Source organism: Melitaea cinxia, chromosome 26, assembly GCF_905220565.1.
Source record: "Melitaea cinxia chromosome 26, ilMelCinx1.1, whole genome shotgun sequence".
NCBI lineage: Eukaryota > Metazoa > Arthropoda > Insecta > Lepidoptera > Nymphalidae > Melitaea > Melitaea cinxia.
In genome coordinates this window covers 7,805,681-7,820,706 of record NC_059419.1, presented here as the reverse complement: position 1 = coordinate 7,820,706, position 15,026 = coordinate 7,805,681, and the positions used below count along the sequence as shown (strand labels likewise).

The window sequence follows — 15,026 nt, the reverse complement described above, 5'->3', positions numbered from 1 at the left end:
TACCTAATGTATATTTTCATTTTGAACTATTTAATTTTCCAAATGTGACCGATCTTATGCCATGGATTTTGTGAAGACAATAAATATTTTGACACCAATTATAAAATAGATACATGTTTATTTCAACACTTATCATAGTTGTGACTCGAGTCCATATTTGTGCGTCACCGTCAAAATCACAAAATTTTATTGCACTACAAAATAAAAATGAGTAAAATATGAATATAAACTCTTTTATAAAACTACCTCTTCCAATGTAAAACAGAGTAAACGCACAGAGAAATATTAAATTATACCGATTAATATAATGTAAGTGAAATCAGCTCACTCTGTATGTAGATAATAAAAAACGAACTTAAAAGAAATAAATTATAATTATATTATTATAATTAAAAAAAAAACAAACTAATTAAAATACAGTTTAAGATACTACTATTTTTCTATCGTTGTTCTATATTTACATACAAACGAAATAATAACATTTAATAAATAAAATTTCGTAACGACTATCAAAATTTTTTCAAAACAATCTATAAGCAACAAACTCAAACCGCAAAAAAAGAAAGTTGTCATCTGTCATTTTGACGTTGACAGCTATCATTTGAAACTTGCCAAAAGTAACCCGAACAAAAACCCGGTAATCTCTTACATATGCTTACGAGACCGCAAGTTCTCTTTCGGGCCGAGCTGGCCTCATTCCACTTTGGGGATGATCTCCCCGCAGCTGAGGGGGTGCGGCTCGAGGGAGGGAAGTGCAGGGGCGGTTGGACGTAGCTTAGCAGAGCTTAACTCGTTGCTTTGGACCCAGAGTTCCACCTAGAAATAAACGAAAATTAGTTTAAATTAGAAAAAAGTTATGATAGCAAATGTTCCGTAAAGCTCCTTCGTGTGACTCATTTAAGAGGCAAGTTAAGGGGTTCTTCTTAGCCAAAATTTAACCTAATTTGGTGAACTCAATAAACACTGTTATTGTGTTTTGATTATTGTGTGTGTGCGTGCGTGAGGGCGTGCGTGCGTGCGTGCGTGCGTGCGTGTGTGCGTGTGTGCGTGTGTGCGTGTGTGCGTGCGTGTGTGCGTGTGTGCGTGTGTGCGTGTGTGCATGTGTATGTATGTATGTGTGTATGTATGCAAGTTTGTATCTGTTTATGTATGTATATATTTGTATAGGTATATATATGAATTATTTTCCCTTGTATATAACATAACGATTGCCGCTAACTTTATTTTATTATTCCTCCCTTTTTTTCTTCTTAATGTGACTTTTACTAATACTTAATTTTACACACCTACAAACGTCTGCTCTTGTACGTCCTAAGGTTGGCTGGTAGAGGATTCTTTTAGCATTAAGCCCGCCTTTTGTACAATTCTTTAATGTATTGTGCAATAAAGTATTAATAAATAAATAAATAAATCATTTAGTCGTAAAAATAATAAGGGGCTAAGTCATAATTTTGCTGTACAATAGATTACACTCACTCACTTCAGCCTATCGCAGTCCACTGCTGGACATAGGCCTCCCCAAGTTCGCGCCACATATCCCGGTCTTCCGCAATCCTCATCCAGCCTACACCGGCAATCTTACGTAGATCGTCGGTCCAACGGGCCGGAGGACGTCCCACACTGCGTTTGCCAAGACGCGGTCTCCACTCTAGGACCCGTCTACTCCAACGGCCATCGGTCCTGCGACACAGATGACCAGCCCACTGCCACTTCAACTTGCTAATTCTGTGGGCTATGTCGGTTACTTTCGTTCTCTCGCGGATAGTCTCATTTCTAATCCTGTCTTTGAGAGAGACCCCAAGCATAGCCCGTTCCATTGCACGTTGAGCGACTTTAAACTTGTGGACCAGTCCCTTGGTCAGTGTCCACGTCTCGGCTCCGTATGTTAACACAGGCAGGACGCATTGCTCGAAAACTTTTGTCTTCAAGCATTGTGGAATCTTCGAAGTGAAGACTCGACGGAGTCTGCCAAACGCCGCCCAGCCCAACCGAATCCTCCTATCGGCCTCCTTCTCGAAGTTGTTGCGGCCTAGTTGGATAGTATGGCCTAGGTAAATATAATCCTGAACAACCTCGAGAAGGGTACCATCGACCGATACTGGTATCGGTATGACTTGGTTGTTAAACATAACTTTCGTCTTATCCAAGTTCATACAGAGACCGACACGTCGAGAGGACTCGTTTAGGCCGGCCAACATTTGGCCTAACTCATCCAGCGTCTCCGCAAAGATGACAATATCGTCGGCGAAACGAAGGTGAGAGATGAATTCACCGTTGACGTTGATGCCCCGTTCCCCCCAATCTAAGGTCTTAAAAACATCCTCTAGCGCAGTGGTAAACAGTTTCGGTGATATTACATCCCCCTGTCTTACCCCGCGCCGGAGGGAAATAGGTCTTGTTCTTTGGTCATTGACATGAACGGTCATCGTCGCCGCGTCGTACATAGATTTTAGTACCTCGATATATCGCCAGTCGATATGACATCTCTGCAGAGAGTCCAGGACAGCCCAGGTCTCGACGGAGTCAAAGGCTTTCTCGTAGTCCACAAATGCCATACACAGCGGTTGATTATATTCTTCCGTCTTTTGGATAATCTGCCGAACAGTATGGATGTGGTCCACGGTGCTGTAGCCATTTCGAAACCCAGCCTGCTCTGGTGGTTGGAATTCGTCGAGTCTTCTGGCGAGACGATTCGTAACAATCCTCGAAAACAGCTTATAGACGTGGCTCAGAAGTGAGATCGGTCTGTAATTCTTTAACAGAGACTTATCGCCTCTTTTAAAGAACAGCACCACCACACTCCTGGACCACGCCTCCGGCGTGGTACCTCGGTGGATGACGGCGTTAAATAGTCTTGCCAAGGCTTTCAGGACAGGTCGCCCTGCGGCTTTAAGGAGTTCAGTGGTAACTCCGTCATCCCCCGGGGCCCTCCCGTTTTTAAGCTGCCCGAGCGCTGCACCAATCTCATCCTCTTCGAAGTCCGGGATACACTCCGAATAATGGCGCAACAATGGTGCCCGTGGATCTTCGGTGTCCCAAGTCGCAGGCTTGCGTGCGCTCGACGAGTACAGCTGTCCATAAAAATTCTCAACCTCTTCTCGGACCTGAGGGCGAGAGCAGACGGTTCTGCCATCTGCTGTTTTAAGCTTCGCAAGAAGGCTTCTCCCCAATGGTCTTTGGAAAACTTTAGACCCCCTATTCTGCTCAATCAGAGTAGCAACCTCTCTCGTATTTGAGCAGCGGAGGTCTCGGCGAATAATTTTCCGTACCCTCTTGGAAAGAGCCCTCTGTTCTGGCGAAGCAGCCGGCAACTCGCGCCTCTGCCGCATCAGATCCAAGGCTTCGGGAGAAAGTTTGGACTGCTTCGTTGGCTTTGTTGGTGGAAAGTGCCTGCGACCCAGTGTACACACCGTCTTCACCACGTTGTCGGTTATCTCGTCCACGTCGCTAGTAGTTTCCAGCGAATCGAATCGGTTTTGGAGTTCCAACTGAAACTGCTCGGAGCCACATAGTATTTGGGGCAGCGTAGGTCGGAGAGTAGATTTCATCAAGCGGGTCCGCTCCTTTCGGAGACATATATTCAGAGTGCCCCGTACTAGCCGGTGGTCGCTGCCGGTGTTAAACCTGTTAACCACTGAGACATCTCTGAATATATGCCTTTTATCCGCTATGATGAAATCTATCTCGTTCCTCGTCACAGTATCGGGGCTTTGCCATGTCCACCTCCTTTGGGGCTTCTTCTCAAAAAATGAGTTCATCAAGAAGAGCCCCTCCGATTCGAGGAAGTTGACAAGCGTCTGCCCCCTGTGATTCCTGTGCCCCAATCCGTGTGGTCCGATGCTCGATCCGTCGCGGCCTTGTACTCCCACTTTAGCATTGAAGTCTCCCATAACAACGCTGTAGAAGGTCGAAGTAGTGCCATGTATGGCCCTTGTAATATCTTCATACAAGGCTTCGACTTCATCATCAGAGTGTGCCGAGGTCGGCGCATATACCTAGATAGATACAATTGATTAATATATACAAATTTTCTTTCTGTTATCTTATCTTTCGTGGAACGAAAAACGGTAACTCAAGGAGTGGAAAAGCATCTAATATTTCAATTACTTACAACCTTTTCTTTCAATCTTTCTAATTTGAATTGCCTTATTTAAGCAACACTTTTTTGAGAGCGTTACGAAAAATGTAATCGGGCGAGGCTAACGGAAGTGGAGAGGGTGATATAAGTTAGATGGAGCTAAAAAAGTTTTACTTCAGTCGTATGGTCTAAAGCACACTTGTTTTTTTATAAAATCTAACTATCGAATAATTTAATACATTTAAACTAGAATATTTTATCTAGATTTATTTATTTTTCTCACCAAAAGATTGCAAACAAAATGACATTTGATAGGCACATGAGCATTATTATTGTGGGAGACTGGTGCCTAAGCTAGGCTCGAGGCCACCCCTTAATAAAGTACATTTCAATTATCATCATCATACGGTCATTAACAATTTTGTTGTAAAAAAATAAAAGAAATAATATATCATTGTTCATATAAAACTTTTTTCATCAAGGTATGTGTACATAATATCTTGCTCAAAATCTGAAAAAGCCTGACTGTCAAATACCTCAACCTTACAGAAGATCACAGCTAAATATTACTCTCAAATAATGTGTGTTCTAGTGGTGAGTAAGGTATCTAGAGCCTGGAAAGTGTTGGGACTAGAGTTAACAACGCACTTGTGCTGCTGGTATTGCATGCATCCACAGGTTACATTAGGTTAGGTATTGTTTTGTTAAATAAAGCCATCAATACTCACCTCGGAAGGCATCTTCTCTGGAGGCGACTTACAACTCCCCGAGCAATGTAATTGCAGCAATAGTTCAGCAATCGCCGCTACTGACGTATCAATTATCCGCTGACGACACAGCGCTACCGCGTGGACGAAACCACCGGGACCAATGAACTCATGTTCCATAAAAAACGTCTTCTCATCCCAGAAAATGGCCTGGAAACCCAAAAGTAACAAATATGTAATAAATCAGTTATAATATAAGTTTTTAAGCTTTCACGATCACTATGACTTGATTATACTGACTTCTGACTCTTTTGATTCTACGGGACTTACCGCGATTAGATATCATTTTAAAATTCTCAATATTTCTTTTCGACTGTTTATACGCGAATCTCACTCATTGTAATGAAACAACTTTTTCGGATTAATCGCGGTTTATTAGTTAGTCCTCCTGTGACCATGGTTGCTGTAAAGTATCCGAAACGTCGGGCATTAAAAAACCGCTATAAAATCCAAAAAAGTTATTTCATTATACTTTCAGATATTTCATTCGATATTTGAGTAACACTTGAACTTTTCGTCCGCAATGTTACCAAAATTAAAGTAATCCAAATAAAAAGTAAATCGTATCGTAGTATCAGTATCAATATATCGCTTAGAATCAAAAAATAATAACAGATATTTAACAAACTAGTTACTATTTAATGGAATATAAAATGTTTTATTAGTACAAAGGTGCTGTTAAAGTTATAAATACAAAAACTTGTGTAGATGGACAGATGTTTATTACTTTTTCATGTAAAAATACTGTAAGTGATTGTAATGGGTACAATGATAGTTGGAGATCCAAGATACCACACTGGTTACTTTTTCCTTCAATTTTCACTGAACCGAACAGCGAAAGAAGCAAGAAACCGCGAGGCGCAACTGTTATAAAAAAAGACGAAATCTATTGTTTCTACCTCACTGCGACATACTTAGTCCACCTAAAAATAACTTCATTTATTCAAATCGTAATCGCAATGAAGTAGCTTAAAGATGAGAATTCCTATAATACGTAATGCAATTCATAAATATATATATATATATATATATATATATATATATATATATATATATATATATATATATATCTATAATATGAAAATGAGTCGCTGAATGTGTTGCTAAGCGCAAAACTCGAGAACGGTTGGACCGATTTCGCTAATTCTTTTTTTAAAATATTCCTTGAAGTACGAGGATGGTTCTTAGGGAGAGAAAAATTCTAAAAAAAAAAATTTAAAATTTCCTGAAAAATCTAAAAACAACACTTTTCTATACTCCCATACAAAAGATTTGTGATAATACTTAAAAGTCAATTTGAACTTTAATACCATACGATAAAGTTTGTGTTAGGCGATACGAAGTTCGCCGGGTCAGCTAGTATATATATATATATATATATATATATATATGTTTGTATATATATTGATGAAGAATAAGGAAGATCTAAGCTATAATACAATTATGAGTCACAATAATAAGTTTAGGTAACACAAGACATCACATTTCCTAATCTATGAGTATGTACTTCAAACAACTCTTACAAGAAACTGACACTGACTGACAACACATACACACATAATATACTCCCAAGAACTCATAGAACATTTATGCTGTAGGCATATTTATGCTTTAGGCTAATAAGCAGGCTTTTTAAAACAGCACCTAGCGATGAGGTTTTATTTGTTCTCAGCGCAGATGACACAAGAAAGTTTTTTTTTTCCAAATTCCAACATTTTACCTTATCTTTTGTATCAATAGAAAAAGAAAACACACAGGCCTTGCACACATGTATAAATCTTATTATCTTATTTATTACATATAATAAAATGGTAGGAAAGTCAAAACTCTACATGAATATTTTTTTAAAAGAATACTTGGGGTGTGATCTACAATCGATACCGAAGCCAAAAATATAGTTTTTAGAATTTTTGTCTGTCTGTTTGTCTGTATGTATGTCCGGGATAAACTCAAAAAGTACTGCATAGATTTACTTCAAATTTGGCAGGAATATTATTAAGAAGTCGGGTCAACATATAGGCAACATAATATCACGCTATCACCTACGGGGAACGAGCAGTGAACCTTTATTTCTTCAACGCATTCTGTAACAACCATAGATCAAGTAAAAAAAAGTAGATAATGCGCGGCCTTTGTTGTTACTGAAGCCACAAAACTCGGCTCCTTCAAGTAAACACACGCGCTCACGCACACATATGCATCAAACTACGCTCATTTTCGTTAGTATCTCAAAATGCCGTTCTTATGTAATTAAACGGTGCAAAAACAATACCAAAGTGAATAAAAAGTCTGAAGAAATATCGTTTCACACGTAAGTACATACAAAACTTTATATTTCTTGTTATTCCAAAATAATATTGAGGTTATTCGGAACTTATAATTTCGATGTCCCGAAATGACGTACCGAGGGAGTGTTACCAGTAATCTTTATTTCCATTAGCACAAAATGCGGGTACGTAAGTTGTAGGCAATCATAGAAAAATAATTAGTAGAAAGTGGACAACATTATTGTTTTTTTTTTTTTATCGTGTGATTTTTATGTTCCTAAATTGAAGTCAAGTTACATATGAATTTTTAACTCGTTTGTTTCTGTTTAAATTTGTGAATTAACTACTCATATTTTACTACTAAATGTCATGGTTTTAGGTTTCCAACGAATATTTTAATAGGAGATGAATGGGCAGCTGCTTTACGACTGAGCCGAAATGAACTACAACGACAGCCATCCTCATCTAGTTGGTTTGTTCAAACCATTTTGATAAAGTACAGTCAACTACAAACTACAGTCATGGGATACTCATCCCAACTTACCTGTCCGGTAGTTGTGGTATGGTATACGGGTATGCGACCCCGGCTTCCCTAGCTATTACTGCCCTATCCCTTGCACTCCTGGGTGGTAATATCCTACATTTCCTATTTTCCCACTCTAACTTACCAATCTTCCTTGTTCACACCACCTATTCCCTTCCCTTTCCCTATTCCTACCCTCCCCGCCAATCCAACGTCTGCCGCGCGGATGGATGCATGGCTAGGGGCAAGCCTAGTCGTAAGCGTGCCATATTGCCCTGGGACCGGGCGACCCAGAATAAGGCCAGCCTTACCCTGGCATGCGGGGCTCTGCCAGGGTGGACAAACTTTTCCCTAGCTACTCGTGGGAACGCAATGGATAACCGAAAAAATTTTATTCATAAAAATGGCGGCGGTGTGGTTCGCCACCCATCACGTCTCGTTTCTCGCGGGGGCGAAAAGCGGCCCATGGAGAGCCGCTTTGCTACGTTGAATGTAAGAGGAGGAATGGATGGTAAGGTAGATGAAGTATGTCAGATGATGGATGAAAGATTCATAGATATTTTGTGCGTGAATGAAACCAAGAGGAAAGGGTGTGACACCACGGTACATGGACCCTACACGGCATACTGGTCGGGAGTCCCCCAAACCAGCCGAGCCTGTCAGGGAGTTGGTGTGATCCTTTCCTCTCGAATGGTTGAATGTGTGATGGAGCATGAATGTGTAAGCCCAAGACTCCTCTGGATTAGGTTGAAAGTCGGACTCACTCGCTTGTTTATCCTTGGGGTCTATGCACCGACGGATCTGCGCGGAGGTGGGTCATTAAAAGACCAACAAGAGAGAGAGGAATTTTGGGATAGCATGAGAGAGGTCTTGAATAAATGCGGCGAAAATGAACGGATCGTAATGTTAGGGGACTTTAATGGGTGGGTTGGAGTAAAGCGTGATGGGTATGAAAGAGTTGTGGGTACGTTTGGGGACGAAAGAGTGAATGACAATGGGAGAAGTCTGCTTGAAGTATGCTTGGAATGGAATCTTTGCGTGGTCAACACAATGTTTGAACACAAAAAGATCCATTTGTATACAAGAGATGAGGGTGAGTCTAGAAGTATGATTGATTTTGTAATTGTGGATGAAAGACTGAGAAAGAAAGTGCTTGACACTCGGGCATACCGCGGTGTTGGTCTCGACACAGACCACTTCCTGGTCATAGCCCGAATACGTGGCCTCTTTAAACGATGGCGCCACCGAGGGGCCGAGCCTACGAGTGTTTTAGCCAGAATAAAAGTGGAAAACCTACAAGGAAAAGAAAAGAAAGATGAGTATGTAGAGAAACTGAAAGAAAGTTTTAAAGGCATAGAAGAGATAGGTGTGATTGAGAATTTGTGGGAGACTTTTAAGAAAGGGGTCGTGAATAGTGCTATTGAGGTGTGCGGGGTAGCTAAAAGAAGGAAAGGAAGAAAGAACTATAATGTGTGGATGGATAAAGATGTACAAAAGGCTGTGCAAGAAAAGAAGAAAGCGTGGTTGGATTGGTTAGCAACAAAAGCTAACCAAAAGGTTCAAAAGGCAACGGATGACGAGGTAAAGGAAGCAAGAACGAAGTATAAAAGATTGAAATCAGTAGCGAAAGAAGTTGTGTCTAGAAAGAAAGAAGAACGAAAGGATGATTTTGATAGGAGGCTCACTGAAGATTTCCAGTCAAACATTAAGTTTTTCTGGAAATCCATCAAAACAGCCAGAGGAAAAATTTCCCCCTCGGAGCTGAGCACAATCAGGAGTCAAGATGGGAGCGTTATAAATGGAGAAGAATGTGTGTTAAAGAGATGGAAAGAGTATTTTGAAAGTGTGTTTGAAAGAGAGGAAGTGCAGGTACAACATCCGGCACCTTCCATTGAGAGTAGTATAAATGTCGATGAAAGTGAGATAAGCATGGATGAAATAGTGAAAGCGCTGAAAAGTATGAGATTAGGTAAGGCTGCAGGGTATGACAGGATCACCGTCGAGATGCTGAGGGCTGGACAGGGTATAGTGGTTAGCCAGCTGTACTGCCTTTTCAATTTGTGCTGGCGAAATGGGCAAGTACCGGAAGACTGGTGCAAAGCCGTAATCGTGCCGTTGTATAAGGGAAAAGGGTCACGGCAGGACTGCATAAATTACCGCGGTATAAGCCTTCTCAGCGTCGTCGGTAAATTGTATGCGAAAGTGTTGATTGAAAGGGTTGTGAATGAAACAGATGAAAAAGTATGGGATGCACAAGCGGGATTTAGAAAGGGAATGGGATGTACGGATCAGGTCTTTTCCTTGCGGTGCATAGCCGAAAAGTTTTTAGCAAAAAACAAAAAGGTCTATTGCGCGTTCGTGGATTTGGAAAAGGCCTATGATAGAGTGGTGAGGAATGAATTGTGGGCAGCATTGTCCGTGTACGGTGTGAGCGGCGCACTCATGCGAGCACTACAATCTCTTTATAGGGATTCTAGTGCTTGTGTGAGGATAAACGGGGCATACACTGAATGGTTTAATATCGAAAAAGGTGTTAGACAGGGATGTGTAGCGTCACCGTGGCTGTTTAACTTGTTCATGGACAATTGCTTGACAGAGTTAAAAGAGAATGAAAGTGGGTTGAGAATGGGTGAGTTACTCGTCAAATGTCTTCTCTATGCTGATGACCAAGTACTACTTGCGTCCTCGGCCGAGGAGTTGCAGGAGATGGTAACTGCTATGAGTGGAGCTTTTGTTAGAAAGGGAATGAAGATGAATGTAAAGAAGACGAAAGTGATGGTGTTTGAAAGAGATGAGGTAGTGACAGACTGTAATATCGTGATTGGAGATGAACAAATTGAACAGGTGAAAGAGTTTGTGTATCTGGGTTCGAAGTTTACAAGAGATGGAAAGTGTGAGAGTGATATTGAAAGAAGAGTGAATGCAGGAAACATGGTGAACGGAGCTTTGAACTCCTTTATGAGCAGTCGGAAGGTGTCTAAAAAGGCTCGTTTGGCTGTGCATGAGGGGGTGTTGCTTCCGACACTCATGTACGGAAGCGAAAGTTGGGTATGGCAGAAGAGACATGAAAGCAGAATAAATGCAGTTGAGATGAGAGCTTTAAGAAGTATGATAGGAGTTAAACTGAGTGACAGGATTAGAAATAGTGAGATAAAGAAACGGTGTGGTCTGAAAGAAGATGTAGTGACAAAAATTGAGAAAGGTATGTTGAGATGGTTTGGTCATGTCGAGAGAATGAATGAAGAACGACTGACGAAAAAAGTGTATAAGGCGAGTGTGAGTGGAAGTGTTGGAAGGGGTAGACCTAGGCGGACATTTCAAGACCAAATCGGGGACGTCTTGAAAAAAGGCCAGGTCAAGAGTACCCTAAACCGACGAGCATGTATGAAGGGAATAATGAAAGTGGATGAAGCGAAACAAGTATGTAAGGATCGTAGCAAGTGGAAAGAAGTGGTCTCTGCCTACCCCTACGGGAAAGAGGCGTGATTATATTTATATGTATTTTGATAAAGCTGACATGTACGGTACAAAACGAGGACTTCGCAGAGTACCATCAAGTACATACTGCTACTTACTACTACGTATTTTAATGTTATATTTTTTGTTCTAGGACCCACCGGATGAGTCTAAATCAGTCGTTAACCAAGATTCAATCTTTGATACACCTAGAAAACATAAACTAAGAGAAAAGTTAAAAAAACAGGAACTTAATTTAAAAAAATGTAAAAATAAAATCAATTTATTACAGCAAAGAGTTAGACGTCTTTAAAGCAGGAACTTGCTCCTCAGAGGAATCATCAATTACTTAAAAACGCAAGTTTTCATTGACACAGATTTATATAATTAAATAAATCAAAACACGGCTATAATAGATTTATGTAACAATTTGAATCGAAAAAAGGAATAAATATATTTAAAACTATAAACAGGTTTTTATTTTCACATACCCATTTTACCTATATTAAATTAATTGTTTAATAAAAATTTTAGGGACTTTTTTTAAAAAGTGTCAACACTTCACTCACTCACACATCTTTAAAAAAGTGGCTTCAGTTTTCTGTTCTAGGTGCATTATCTATTTTTTTTTTACTTTATCTATGGTAACAACGTGTAATCTAACGACGCATATTTGAATGTTGTTGTTATTATGTTAATAACCATGCTATAAGCTAGCTTCACACTATAAATAAAGACATTCTGTAGTATATTTAGTATCACCATATTGCACCCGTGCGAAGCCGGGGCGGGTCGCTAGTTATTAGTAAGACCTTTAATTGATTGATTATTTAATTCCATCACTCCTAACCAATATAGCGGTCATATTTACACTGCAAGAGGTGTGAGTGTTTGTTTACTTATTACAATGTCAATATAACTGTAGCATACAATACAATTGTCACCCATTCGATTAAGAAACCCAAAATAGAAAAAGAAGTAAATCACCTTAGAAGTGATGGTAAACTTGGTGAAAGGCTTCAAGTATCGCCTGTATCTGATGGTTGTAGCTGCTTGAAGCACAGAGCCTCCAGCTGCCTTTATATTCGCATATAAACCACTACGCTCGTAGAAGTCAGCACGAGCAAAGTCCAACTCACGAAGATAGCGAGCATTGTTCATATGGTACAATAAGGTATCGATATCTGTCAAAAGGCACCAGGCTGAAAGAATAAAACGCAAGCAATGTAATAAACAAAAATCTGAATAAAAATTTCGCTAAAACTTGATATTTGCTAATTTGACTATTAAAAACTAACTTTAAATTATTACAAAACTTATAGTAGTAATCGCCATGTAATTGCATTGACCATAAGATATAGCCTAATATATTTTTAATGATTAAAGTGTAAGTACTAAGAGCATCATAAATTTCTACTAACTAGCATTTTCATTCATGTTTCTTCTGATTAACTGATTGATTGGTTCAGCTCATAACATTCTAGTGCTGGGTATAGGCCTCTTTCTCTACGTAGGAGAAAAGTTTCTTCTGATATATAAATACAAATGTTTTAACACAGAATAACTACGATCTGACCTTAGGGAACTACGAGTTCGAACCACTAACAATTATAGATTAGAATAATTATCCTACTAAACTAAACAATATTTTTATGTTGGGTGACGAAAACCGACACCGATGAAAAAAATAAAATACAAAAAGGTATTTCGATCTAGAGTTAATTATCATTATTAATTACTTACATTCTACTTTTGTTGTGTCCAAAATGCATATCTTCTTTCTAAAGTACCTAGCCTTTGCAACCGTATACATCATACGCGCAAAATAAGCCACGTCCAAGGTTCCATACAGCAGCAACGTGCCCGCTACCATCATAGCTCCCCATCCGGGTACGCAAATAGTCCACATGTTGAGTTCCCTATCACGTTCTTAGTCTAAAGAAATAAAACTGTCATTGAAAACATGATCTAAATTACTTGTTAATATTAAATACGCAAATAAACAACGGAACTTCAATAGTAAAAAAAAAGTATAAAACATTTTAACGCCTGATATAACTTTTAAAAAATATTTACCAATTAGAAATTGGTAAATATTTTGTTCAGGCGTTAAAAGGGTAAGGCGTTGAAGCTATTACAAAACATATTTAGTCTATATTTTTTTTCTTAATATAACAGTAATTTTATTATATATCTTTCTAAATAGTCATACTAATGCACCAAAAGTGAAATTTTGAGCACTTGATTGTAAGAAATGAAACTGTATGTAGTCCATTACTAATACTCTAAAAACAATATCCAATATAAGGTATTAGACAATTTAATTGCTTAAAATGTATAAAACTAAAACTTACGACAATATTTCTTGAAGCCGAAAAAATACTAAAACATTATACAACTATGTGATAATTAAAACCAACTTATCTTTTAATTGTATCTCAGGTTCTTATATCATTATTTCGTAAATATTCTTAATAAAACTAACTTCTTTTAATATTTAAATAACCTCTGAGGCGGTGTCAAGAATTTTTCTCCTACAAAATAGTGACATTTTATAAGATGCGCGCGCAGACCGATCGATAGTCAGTCTATGTGTGCCACATGTATTTACAAATTTTTAACCTTATATGCTCTTATGTACTAAACATATATATATATATATATTTTTTTTTGATTTATTTAGAAGCTCCAAAAATTTATCGTAATGTAAATAGATATTTTGCAATTCCAATAGTATTGCTCTATGTATGCACACTATCGTGTCAAATAGAAACCTATATTTTGTTAAAGTCGGTCAAAAAAAGAATTGGAAAAAAATAAAATATACAATCACTCATCATCACTTCAGCCTAATATAGTTTACTGCTCAAAATAGGCCTCCGCAAGTTCGTGCCAAAATGGCGTGTACTCATGTGTGTTGCACATAGTCACCACGCTGGGCAAGAGGGTGGGTGACTGCAAGGCTGGCTTTGGCTTTGGCTATATCGCACCGAAGACGATAAAAAAATTCAAATCTAAACATAAATATAATTGTTTGTGCTTTCAAACGAAAGAAAAAACCGACCAATTACATCGACCTGTAACACAACGTAGGTAAATGAAATGAAAATATTTACCTGCTCACAATATTAGTATCTAACTGTATCTATTTATTACAGCTTTATTCAATCTCATGCCTCTTCATCATTAAGGTATTCAATGATGTTGTAATAAGCTTTACTACATAATGTTCGCTTGATAATTGTTTTGAAACTTCAGTAAAGACAGAGATTGAACCGTAGTTGGAATCTAATTATATATTAAAATAGACATTCCTATAAAAGAACGACTTTTTTCCTAAGCTGGTAGATGAAAAACTACACATTATTAGAAATAACTCAAAAAATACTTATCAGATCTCAATCAAATTTAAATAAAACCACAAAACCTTTCGATTAAAAGAAAAATCATTGTAATCTGTCCACCCAGTAATAATACTGATACACATAAAAAATGAATACTTCTAATATATTATATCTTTTGCTTTGACCACATGAGAATTATTAGCTTTAGATGTAAAAAAAAATCATCAAAATCAGTACACCCAGTAAAAAGTTATGAGGCATAATACAATTTAGGTCGGCGAAAAAATAGTCAAGTAAATACCTACGCATTATTAGGGATAACTCAAAAAGACCTTGTCAGATCTCAATTAAATTAAAATAGGAACACATGACAAGCACCACCTTTCGATTAAAAAAAGATGTAATCTTAATATTGAATAATTTTAAAGATACGTATCGAAATCGCTCTCAGTAAAAGGTTATGAGGTAAAACGGAAAAAAATAGTATTAGAAATCTCCTCCTTTTTGACGTTGGTTAAAAAAGCGTAACTATTGCTTGCTCATATTTTACTCTTAAAAGTTGATTCATTCTACAAAGCTACATATGACTTG

The 15,026-nt window shown here is 38.3% G+C and overlaps 1 protein-coding gene across 1 annotated transcript; it reads right to left on the bottom strand.

Annotated features, from left to right (window-relative positions):
• Positions 1 to 693: 693 nt before the first annotated feature.
• On the bottom strand, positions 694 to 13,000 carry LOC123666452 (protein THEM6-like). The gene is made up of 4 exons (XM_045600544.1): positions 12,835 to 13,000; positions 12,079 to 12,293; positions 4,807 to 4,995; positions 694 to 816 (listed from the first exon to the last, which is right to left on the bottom strand). The coding sequence occupies exons 1-4, from the start codon at positions 12,998 to 13,000 to the stop codon at positions 694 to 696; spliced, it is 693 nt and encodes a 230-aa protein (XP_045456500.1).
• Between the last annotated feature and the right edge of the window lie 2,026 nt (positions 13,001 to 15,026).